General features: G+C 38.4%; 1 protein-coding gene across 1 annotated transcript; it reads left to right on the top strand.

Annotated features, from left to right (window-relative positions):
- The first annotated feature begins 683 nt into the window (after positions 1 to 683).
- Positions 684 to 11,799, top strand: scamp4 (secretory carrier membrane protein 4). The gene is made up of 7 exons (XM_079807777.1): positions 684 to 744; positions 1,152 to 1,253; positions 1,366 to 1,494; positions 1,584 to 1,740; positions 1,824 to 1,925; positions 9,280 to 9,397; positions 9,479 to 11,799. Exons 2-7 carry the CDS (start codon positions 1,247 to 1,249, stop codon positions 9,659 to 9,661), a joined length of 696 nt encoding a protein of 231 aa, XP_079663903.1. The 5' UTR covers positions 684 to 744; positions 1,152 to 1,246; the 3' UTR covers positions 9,662 to 11,799.
- Positions 11,800 to 12,298: the final 499 nt, after the last annotated feature.

Genomic DNA, 12,298 nt, shown 5'->3' with positions numbered 1-12,298 from the left:
GCTCAGAATTGGCGGGAGCCTGTTGCGGGGATGGATCGCAGGCTGTGATTGGCCAGCGGCGTACTGCGTCAGATCAACGAAGAGTCACGTTATTGGCTGTCACGATTGGTCCGGCCTCGCAACACGTACCAAGAGCTGTGATTTGACAGTGAGTATGATTCTCGAGTGGGATTGGTCAAATGAAAATAACAAGTCACAAAGTTATTCCGTACAACCAACTAACTGTTTTGCTGAGGGTTTCTGTTTACCGAAAGGAACTTTAAGTTTTGAAATGCGTTTTTCTAAGTACAACTGTTGAGATTAATTGATTCCGTGTTTTTGAAGAGTGTTGACATATTTAACGTTTTTTCTTTTTACACACATTTAAAGATTGATATTTGGGCAGCTAAGTACAAACGCCAGTAATTCTGATCTTGCATTATCTTGAGATAACATCAAATTCCAAAGTACGAAAATGTTCACAAGTTTCTGCCAAAAATAACAGAAAGGTGTCGTATTTATCCATTGCCACAAGGCAGGGAAAGTGGTAATATTCTAGTCACAAGCGCCGAGACCACACCTTTGATCATCTTATGATGGGGCTTGTAGTCTTCCACAGTTACAACTTCCTTCCGCTACGTGCAAAAACAGGCCGCGTTTAGAACTACATTTACCACAATGCATCAGACCGCTTCCAGTCCGCCACGTGACCGCCAGAATTCAGATCGCAGACGCATCCCCATCCAACTATTTAGCGGTGCACAGGTATCGTATGCTCTGGAATATAAGTCTGAGGTTTTATTGTATTATTAAAGCAACGTTTTTCAAGCACACGAAATAGCTTTTTTTATTTGCGTAGCTGTGGTATAGTTTGACTGTTGATTTTCTACTGCAGTTGTGTTGACAGTGCAGGTTAGCTGTTGGCCTGTACTTTGTTTCCAAATATCATTAATGTTGTAATATAGTGAATATAGAATTATTATAAACAACAACAACAACACCTATTTAATACAATATAAACAAACCCTAAATCTGTTATGACCTTATGTGGCGTGTTCAACAGTTATTTATCATTTGCTTAATGTATTTTAGTTGTGTAATCAGAACTTAAAGGCTGATTATTATATTCTAAACCATTTTTAATGTTGTTATGATATCTGTGTTTCTTTTAGCACTAAAGACCAGTATCAGTATATCAGTTCAAAGAGGGAAAAGTTCATTAGCACCAGAAACATCAACATTGTCCCCCTTTTCTAAAAATTGAGAAATGACAGGTAGGTAAGGATTGGTTTGGCAAATAAAAAGTATGTCACTGGTTTTATCCACTTTTTGGACCCTTGTTATTGCTGTGGTTAAAAATGTATAATTTCTCTTTTTGCCTGACAGATCGAGTGAACAACTTCCCCCCTCTACCGAAGTTTCTTCGCATAAAGCCGTGTTTTTACCAGAATGTGGAAGAGGAAATTCCTCAACCCCACTGGCAGCTTGTGCGTCGTGTTTACAATCTTTGGATCTGTGAGTGAAGAAATGCAAACTTTACTTGGAATAGTTTGACAAACGCAGTTAATATGGACTATTTGATGATTGATATTCTATTTTTCCAGTATACTCCATCACACTGTGTGTTAATGTGGTGGCCTGCATAGCCTGGTGGGCCGGAGGAGGTGGAGCGACCAACTTTGGCTTTTCGCTCCTCTGGCTGCTGGTTTTCAGCCCATGTAGCTATACCTGCTGGTTCAGGCCGCTCTATAAAGCATTCAGGCAAGAAAACTCTTTTTGGGCGAGGGACAAATTTGCTGAGGTTGAATTTTCAATTTGATTGAACTGTTCTTTTGTCTTTTCAGGGCTGATAGTTCCTTCAACTTCATGGCCTTCTTCTTCATTTTCTTCCTGCAATGTGTTCTGGCCTTCATCCAGAGTCTTGGAATATCAGGTTGGGGTGCATGGTGAGTAACATTGAAATGTTAGGAAATTCAGGTAAAGGAACATAACGACTTTTTGGGACTTTAGCTTATTCACCGTATCCCCCAGAGTTAGATAAGTCCATACCAACCATTCTCATGTCTGTGCGTGCCATAACTCTGTCTGACGCAGCCACTGCTAGCCTAGCATAGCACAAAGACAGGAGGTAAATGGCTCCAGCTAGCCTACTGCTCAATAGGTGACAAAATAACGCTAACATTTTCCTATTTACATGTTGTCATGTCTATAGTTACATCGTGTACTAAGACCGACAGAGAATAAAAAGTTGGGATTTTCTAGATCGATATGGCTAGGAACTATACTCTCATTCCTGCATAATAATCAAGGAACTTTGCTGCCGTACTATGTGTGCAGCAGGCGCAATGATATTACGCAGCGCCTGAAAATAGGCTAACTTCTGTCAACGTGACAACCTGCCTGCACAGAGAGCGGTGAATAAGCTAAAGTCCCAAAAAGTCGACATGTTCCTTTAACATAATTTGTGGCTTAATAACACATCAATTACAGACTATGGCATGCTCAAGTCTAGTGTGATAGGTTTGCCCTACACACCTGCCTTAAGTTAACCTGGGGCGTCTCCTAATCGACACTTACAAATTTATACTCTACTTGGCGTCTCCACTTCGACACCTGCTTCGAGTCGTGCGACGTCTCGTCTCGCCCCTTTTGAACACTATCACTTGGGAATGGAAGTAAGATCTCTAGTGTCTAGCCTGCCGCGCGGCAGCAATCAGACAGACTCCTGACAATGCCTTTGAATATGCTTTAATCATGGCCAAGAGGATCTTAGAACAATTTCAGAGAGAATCCCCTGACAAAAATAGTTTTTATGGAATAAGTGCATGGCAACAGTGTCATGATTAATTACATCATTTTTCTCCAACATGATTTTGAGTACCTATAGAGTAGTATTGCATCCTTCATATTTCCGAAGACTCTTTAGTTTGATCATATTTATAAAAGACTGATACACTGTACCGGTTCTTCACAAAAACTGCTGAGCTCGTGGAGGCATGCAGTGGGCAGAGCTAAAGAGACACAAGCACACACACACGAAATACATCATGACATTATCCCTGGATAACTTTTGATTCAGTATACGTTCATGTTGTTTACATTATATGCACTTATGCGGCGATTGCCAACAAAACACAGACATTTCATGCGGTTTCACTCACCGCCTGCGGTTTCAACTCATGACCGGGAACAAACAAACACACTTGCAGAACTCCATATCTGCGCCGGAAAAACAAACATTTGGCACAGAAATACTCCGTCATAAATCCAAATTTTGGCCATGTTTAGCATGAGAATCCTTTAACAGTGTAAATAAGTCAGAATGCATGAAATAGCATTAGACCCCCCCTTTAAAGGGCTCCTATAATGCCCTTTTCACAAGATGTAACATAAGTCTCAGATGTCCCCAGAATGTGTCTGTGAAATTTCAGCAAAAAAAAACACAACAGATTATTTAGACGCTGTTTTTGTGTGTGTCTCTTTAAATGCAAATGAGCTGCTGCTGCTCCTGACCCCTTTTTAAGAATAGGGCGGAGCCTTTACAGCTTGCGCTAGTTCGAAATAATAACAACAACAACTGGGGTGTGGAGAACCTCGCATAGCGAGTAGAATTCTCACAGATGGATCAATATTAACTTCATTTTCAGAACATGTAAGTACCGCACGTTATATTTTGTGAATGTACGCAAATCGCCTTTGGGAATGTGCTGGTTAGGACGCTATACGGTGGCTAAAGTTACCATTGTCTCTGTATTCACAGAACTATGTCATTAGTTTTATTTTTAAGAAGTAATAAAGGTGCGCTTCTGATTTGTACAGACGGTGAGAATTTTCGGGTTAAACATAACACAGTCTCTGTGAATACTGTAAGACAAATGGTAGCTTTAGCCACATTAAGACATTCAGAAAGGCGATTTGCAAACGCACACATAAAGTGCGGTACTTGCGTGTTCTGGATATGAAGTTGGATCACAAAGAGTTGGATTTGATCCATCTTTGAGCAAATCCCGTGTTTACTGACCCTCGTTCGCAAAGCAGTCCAGTGTACAATGATTCACACAAACATATGAATTAAGCCAATTTCTTGGGCACATTCCCTCCACAAATTAAATTAACCCACTGCATCCTCAGTGGCTCAGATGCCGGGAGTTTATTATTACAGACAAAAACAAGAGTTATGTTTAAATAGATGAGACTTTTTTTTTTATATAACTAGCTGCTCTAGTCTACTTTTGCCGTGGCGTCAGAACTGGTACACCGTTCAATTCCTCTGAACTGTCTTGGCATTGATTACAAGTCTACTGTGTATTCTTAAATGCTCACATGATGATACTGTAATTCTGAATCTGAACACACTGCTGTTTGTTTTCAGTTTTTTTTCCCCATCACTCTTTATTCTCAATTTCATCATTATTTTTGTTCTTTTTTTACACATTGTATATTGTCAAAGCTTCATTTTCTTATTACTGTTTATGTTGATTACTTTGAAAAACTCAATAAAGAAAAAACTGGTACACCGGTGTCGCTTGCGAAAACAAAATGGCAGCGCCATGGGTGGAAACATGCAGATCAAGGGCGGTAATATTAGAATAAGATCCCCTTCCTACGTCACTAAGGAAGCGAAATCTGAGCAGCTCGTTTTTTCACATGCTTGCAGAGAAAGGCCGTTTTTGCATTTTCTGGATTGGTAGATGCAACGGGAACCTGATTATACCACTAAAACTCAGAAAAAGTCTGATTTTCATAATATGTCCCCTTTAAAGCAAATCTGGATTTCTTATCTACTTCAACTTGTTACTCTAGTCATGAGGTTATATATTTAGACAGCCGTCTAGTCTTGTCCATCTGCATCCGTTATTTCAACACACACTAACTCTGGCCCAAGTGTTGGGGACATTTCGTTTTCAAAAGCATTTAAATGTTAATCCTGCAAGAAAAAGGAATGTTAGTTATGAATAATCAAAAAAAAATCCTGCACACTAGTTTGACCAGTTTTATTCAGCAAGGATGCATTTAAGGCACAATATGTAAGATTCTTTGGATTAAAATATCCAAAAATCACTAGAACAGTGTTATATATTTTGTTGACTTGTGTACTTACATTATCCCAATTTCCAACAATGTTTAAATCCAGAGAAATCAGCAATCTTAACCAGGACACGGACCGTGTCTGTGCGTTGCCTGTCAATGACATCATATCCGCCTTACCGTGGATGTGTTTTACTTCCGTAGAAAACATGGAAACACCAAAGACACTTTATATATATATTTAGTGTTTTATTAGACAGATGAGCAACTGTTTGGATACTTTTATCAACAGAAGACGGTTAGTCTTATTGTTTGAATGTCTTGTTTTCTTGATTCACCGCGAGTAACATGTTTGTACCATGCTTCCGAGACAACACTATTTTGTCAAGTGGCTAACATAGCATAATCAGAGAGAGCTTTATTTGAAGTAAAAGTAATACAGCATTTTGTCCACCATACAAACAAGTCAACCAGCTTTTATTAATATCATATTCTAATAACGACTTAGATTACTGCAGTGTGCAGCAAGTGTCGCATGGCAGCCATCAAGCGAAAGTAACGTTATAACATAACTAACTCATCCATGAAAATTATTTCTGCCCGAGCCGCCAATGTCCAAATATGGCGCTGACATCTTGGAGCCGAGTATGCCAAGGGGGTAATCCAGCACCCGGAAAGCGTACCTTCCATAGGGGCAGCCATTGCTAACCAAGCCATCACCTGCTGTTAGCATCCCATTGACTCCCATTCATTTTGGCATCACTTTGACAGCGAATAACTTTACATCTGAGGCGTTTAAAGACTCCATTTGTCCATTTTTATTTCTAAAGGAACACGACAATGTATAAAAGGCTCCATTACTTTGTATCTTACACTATCGCCCGTAGAAGCCGTTTTTGTAAAAAATAGGCTAACGATTGCGTCATAACCACACAACTCTGTCGCATAGTAGAGAAATTACCGTATAGACAGGAGGAGAAGCTCGCAGGCAATCTTTTACTGTCTATGAGGCCATGGGCGTCGGAACCATTGTATGTGGGTGGGACAGGACCCACCCACTTTTTTTACGATCAATGATATTGGACCCACTCACTTTTATCGTCTTTAACATTCAGCACATGTCTGTTTACCTACCCCTAATCGATAAACACTTATTATTAAACACGTTAGACGCTTAATTTCCACTTTTCTAATATTTTCTCTATTTTCATTGAAAATAAATGCCTTTCCGATCTGATATGTAATGGGAAAAGGGAGAAGACTGAGCTCGGCGAAAGGCGGACTCAAACCGCGGGTCGATTTGTGTCAAAACTAGATGCCATGCGGCTTACCCCTACACTACTGCCGCTCTTAATGATATGGCGATTTCCGTAATTTTGTCTTTCCGAACTATACGTTTAGCAAGCAAAGCGGTATATTTGTACTTAATGTAATTGGCATCTACTCCAGTAAAAAAATTCTGAGGACCCACCCACATTTTTTTTGCTTCCGACACCCATGTATGAGGCAATCGGGGGGACGTGGAGGCATAAAGTCAAGGGAGAAGAATGGGGAGAAGCCCATAGAGAGCTAAAAGCAACGGGACAAAATATTTCAACAACGTGATTCAGATTTCACTTTGCACAACTACTAGAAGACTCACAACTGTCAGACTGGTTGCTCACGTCACATCTACGTCGTAAAGCTCAGTCTGAGGCTGCGCAGTATGCTCAGCCATCAGGAAGTGAGTGCTTCTAATTCACTTCACTTTTCCCCGTCGAAGCCTATGGGCTGTGTCCATTTCTTTTGCTGTCTATGGAGTAGGCACAGTAGTGAGCATGAAGTGGATCCGTGGTATCAAGGCCCCGCTCACAGTACCGCAGAATCTGTTAGTACAGTTTACTGCAAAACAACTAAAATAAGTTATGGAATTGTAAAAATTAAAGTTGAAGCCGCAATCTCCTCCCAAAAATCCCTAAAAAAGTATTTTGGTGCCTCAGTGACTACTTCGTTCTAGGGCTGGCAAAATGGCTGAAAAAGCTAAATTCGAAATTCTTTCTTAAATATTAGCAAAATTTGAATTATATTCAAATTCTAAAAGCAATACTTAAAGGGTTAGTTCACCCAAAAATGAAAATTCTGTCATTAATTACTTACCCTCATGTCGTTCGACACCCGTAAGACGTCCGTTCATCTTTGGAACACAAATTAATCACTACAGTGGTTCTACAATAACTGTATGAAGCGACGAGAATAGTTTTTGTGCGCAAAAACCCTAAATAACGACTTATATAGTGATAACTGATTTCAAAACACGGCATCATGAAGGTTCGAAGCGTTATGAATCAGCGAGTCGAATCATGATTCGGATCGCGTGTCAAACTGCTGAAATCAAGTGACTTTGGCGATCTAAACCGCTGAATCGACTCATTGATTCATAACGCTTCGAAGCTTCATGATGCGGTGTTTTGAAATCGGTCATCACTATATAAGTCGTTATTTAGGGGGGTTTTTTGCGCACAAAAACTATTCTCGTTGCTCCATAAAGTTATTGTAGAACCACTGTAGTGAGATGGATTTTGTAACAACGTCTTTAGTACCTTTTATGGGTCTTGAGAGTGTACAGTGCATTGTGCCAATGGAGGCCTTTCTGAGCCATCAGATTTCAACTAAAATATCTTCATTTGTGTTCCGAAGATGAATGGAGGTCTTACGGGTGTCCAACGACATGAGGGTAAGTAATTAATGACAGAATTTTCATTTTTGGGTGAACTAATCCTTTAATGTTAGAGGGAAATGTACTGTATTGTCTCCTATGCCCACAAGAGGGCGCAAGCGAGCTCAACAAGCAAATGTAAACCAAAGCAAGCATCACATCTTTTATTGAAATGAAATGACATTCCCGTTTTAAAGTGCATTACATTTTCAAACAATTGTTATTAAATACAATTTATTTATGAGCATGTAAGGAAAATTAACAAAAAAGGTAACAAAAGTGCATAAATCTGCTAGTGAAAATACGCTTCAATTGACAATGTAACGTCAACACAAAATAGCAAACTGACATTCAGAAACAATCCATTTCCACCCACTAAACATCTTTATATTGTTCGTCAAAAACACCAAACGGTCAACTTGACCTGCAGCGAGTGCTGAGCGTTTTTTGCTGAGGTATGGTCAAGTATGTCTTTGACTGCTGCGTAATATGTGGATACATATAACGTATCCACATGATTTTTGCCACCAACTGAGAGGATTTTCGTCAGCAGGTAGCCTAACTACTTTCATTTATATCCATCTCATGCTCCAAAGCCCTGATTGCCTTCTTCTGCACTGCTCTGTGTCTGACTGTATACGCCATCGTTCGAACAGGTTGCCCATTTTCTCTCCGACAACCCACTCTTTTTTTTCTGCCTTTTTTCAAATGAACCACACAGCCGCACCACGCTACACTGGATAAACAAACCTCGTCAGTTACGTCATCATCATGTCTTGCGCGCCTCTACCAAAAATTCAAATGCACGGTTTTTGCATTCGAATGTGCTTATTTTTCTTGTTGTAAATTCGGCGAATATTAAAAATTCATTTTTTATTTGACAGCCCTATTTTACTTAAAGAAACTGTCAATCTCAGTTGTCAATCATGACATCAAGCCCCCGTTTTTATAGCATCAAAGAACTAACTAAAACCAAACTTATTTAAAAAAACGAACACTTGAACACATCACATAAATTAAAAAGGACCTTAAATGACTGAAACCATCTTTGGAAAAAATGTATTTGAAGTGTAATTTGATTTAGTTTGTCTCACGTTCCATTAGAATACATGGAGAGGGTGGGGTTTATGAGCTATACTGGGACCAGCCACCTGGGGGCGATCAAAATGTTTTGGCTTCACTTATTTAGAACTTGTGCAGCACACTGTGGAGGTGTAACTACTGCTCCCATGATTCCACGCTCATTCACGATGTAGTCAAGTGTGTTATCGTTTTGAATAAGCGACCTCTAGCGCTGAACCTTACATACTGTGCCTTTAAATAGACTTTTATAATGTAAAAAAAAAACTGTATCACGGTTTCCACAAAAATATTAAGCATAAATAATCAGCAACTGTTTTCATCATTGATGATAATTAGAAATGTTTCTTAAGCAGCAAATTAGAGAAATCTGAATGATCATGTGACACTGAAGACTGGAGTAATGATGCTGAAAATTCAGCTTTAAATTCAATCTTTGTGTGGCCATTTTAATACTTCCAAAGATGTTAACTTTCCATATTTTTCCCTCCTTGCAGTGGTTGGATTGCCACAGTGATGTTTTTCAGCACGAACGTAATCTCGGCCATATTCATGCTCATCTGTACTCTGTGCTTTACCGTAGTTACGGTCCTCATGGGGCTTGTTCTCATCAAGGTATGATTTGCACAAACACACAACCAGAAATAGCTCAACTTCAAAAGAGCGATGCGTCTCATTACTTTTGTCCCCTCAAAGGTCCATCGACTATATCGTGGTGGAGGAGGCAGTTTACAGCGGGCACAGGAAGAGTGGAGCACGGGTGTGTGGAAAAACGCCCCTGTGAGAGAAGCCGGATTCAACGCCATCTCTGAAACCGGCCCCAGCTTGCCCCAGTATCCAGCCGCTGTGCCCAACTACCCAGAGAGTGGACCCTGGTGATACCTTTTCAGAACTACAGCAAGAGTACACCACTGTTTGTCTTAACGTTAAAGGGGCAGTTTGCAGAGGGTCGTTACCCAATATTTTTGTGCCGAGAAAACACTTCCGCCAGATCACTGACTTGTGAATGGCTATTTTGCTTTTGTACAATATCTTTTTTTTAATATAGCAAAAAAGATTGAATCACTATTCAAAGGATGTGTATAAACATAGTTTATTTTTCGTTGAGCTAGGAAGAGTAGATCTCTTGAACACTTTAAGTGAAGGATAATCGAAAATGTGTCAAACCCTTGTTCTGGCTACAAATTCTGACACGAACACCAACCAAGCAAACTGCTCCTTTAAAGACATCTCAACACACTGACAGCAAAATGGTGAAACATTATTGCAAAAATAGCAACCAAAAAAAGGACACTTAAATTACATTGATGAATTGATTTCAGTTCATCTGAGCCTTGATTTTTCTTGTCATTTCATTGACTTGTTTGAGAATGAAAAGAATAGTTGCGTATCAAAGATCACGCATTTACAAAGATCATCATATATATAATGTACCGTACTGGTCAAAAGTTTAAAACATTTCTATTTTTTATGTTTTTGAAAGTCTTATGCGCATCAAGCCTGCATTTATTTGATCAAAAATACAGTAAAAACTAATATTATTACATAATGGTTTTTAAAATATAATTTATTTCTGTGATCAAAGCTGAATTTTCAGCATCATTACTCCAGTCTTCAGTGTCACATGATCCTTCAAAAATCATTTTAATATGCTGATTTATTATCAGTGTTGGAAACGGTTGTGCTTCTTAATAGGGATTCTTTGAGTAAAAAGTAAAAAATAAAAGAACAGCATTTATTTAAAATAGAAATCTTTTGTAACAATATACACTACCGTTCAAAAGTTTGGGGTCAGTAATTTTTATTTTGTTTTATTTTTAAGAAATTAACACTTATTCAGAAATTTGTTAAATTGATATAAAAAAGTGATTAATAAAGATTTATATTGTTAGAAAATATTTCTATTTTGAATAAATGCTGTTCTTCTTAACTTTATTCATCAATGAATCGTGAAAAAAAAATACGCAGCACAACCGTTTCCAACATTATTGATAATAAATCAGCATATTAGAATGATTTCTGAAGGATCATGTGACACTGAAGACTGGAGTAATGCTGAAAATTCAGCTTTGCATCACAGGAATACATTTATATTTTAAAATATATTAAAAATGGAAAACCATTATTTTAAATCGTAATAATATTTCACAATATTACAGTTTTTTCTGTATTTTTGATCAAATAAATTCAGACTCGATGAGCATAAGAGACTTTAAAAACATAAAAAATAGTAGTGTTTGCAAACTTTTGACCGGTAATCACTTTACTGTTTTAGGGAAAGTGATTTTTGAGGGGAAAAAGCATGTCCGAGTGTTCTTTTCTAAATCATGGCAGCTTTTCTATTTACCTCAAGAAATTTTTTCTTGCATCACTTCCACATAAGTGCTTTTGCAGTTAATACTTTTTTTTTTTTTTTTTTACTTCAGTTAATTATTCACTAAGACTTTTAAGATTCGCAAGCATGAATTTAATGCCTTTGTAAATGTTATGCTTTGCATATGACACGCCCTTTTATACATTGCATCAAATAATTAGATTTTTTTATACATCTATAAACGCGAATGTTTCCTTGCAAACACATCTTGTGCCTGCTGTCTTTCTGTTTAAAGCTTTTCACATCTTTGAAACGGAGACCGCCTTAATTCTTCATGCATATTCAGCATGTGTGAACCAATAGCTTTACAGTTTTCCTCAAGTGCTACAATTTATTGGTGGATGTGGCTATAATCCTGTGCTATTTTTACTACTGGCATATAAATATGCATTGCGCATTTATTCCTTGTTTCATCTCACTGTGTTTACAGTTGTGGTTGGCTGGAGGCTAAGATACTCAATTTTAATATGTGACTTGATCTTTGGTCCTTTTTGCTCAAGATCTCCCTCCACAGAGCCACAGGAGGTTGATTTTGCTGCGTTCAATGACTGGCTTTGTGTAGCCAATGTATTTAACAATCCTGCATATGAAATGTGACTGGAATGGCTCTCCAGCTTTAGTTCAATAAAAAACATTCCTTTTCAGATTGTAGTCGCTTTTATTGCAGTCACTCCCTGCATCTAAATATGCATGCATGGTAATTCCCTACTAATGAACTCTTTCCCCAACATTGGCGGAAATATCCGGCTTTCCGTGTTTTCACTGTTATACGGTAGGGGGGAGCTATTACACATCTTCTGAAAGAGTATAGAATCTCCTGATCAAAACACAGGCGAAAAAGAAGCAGAAACAAGTGATAGCATATGTTAGCAGATGCATATGTAAAATAACGCAACCATCAACATTAAACAGCATATAAATCAAAACTGCCTAATCTTAAAGAATGAAGTGTCGACCCAGGACCAGCTATAGGACTGTGCAAGCATTGAGGGTGTTGATGACTTGATCTCTATCGGTTTGATCATCTGAATCCGATCTGTTCTAGGGCCCTATGAAATCCATTTTATTTATTTTTTCAAATTCGTTTTTTCACGATTCTGGGTTTCTGATTTGTTTTTTGGCTCCATTCTAATGGTTAAATG

This window comes from Gobio gobio, assembly GCF_949357685.1.
Source record: "Gobio gobio genome assembly, chromosome: 24".
Classification (NCBI taxonomy): domain Eukaryota; kingdom Metazoa; phylum Chordata; class Actinopteri; order Cypriniformes; family Gobionidae; genus Gobio; species Gobio gobio.
Note: the sequence above shows the minus strand (reverse complement) of the source record. Positions and strands in the feature narration are given on the sequence as shown.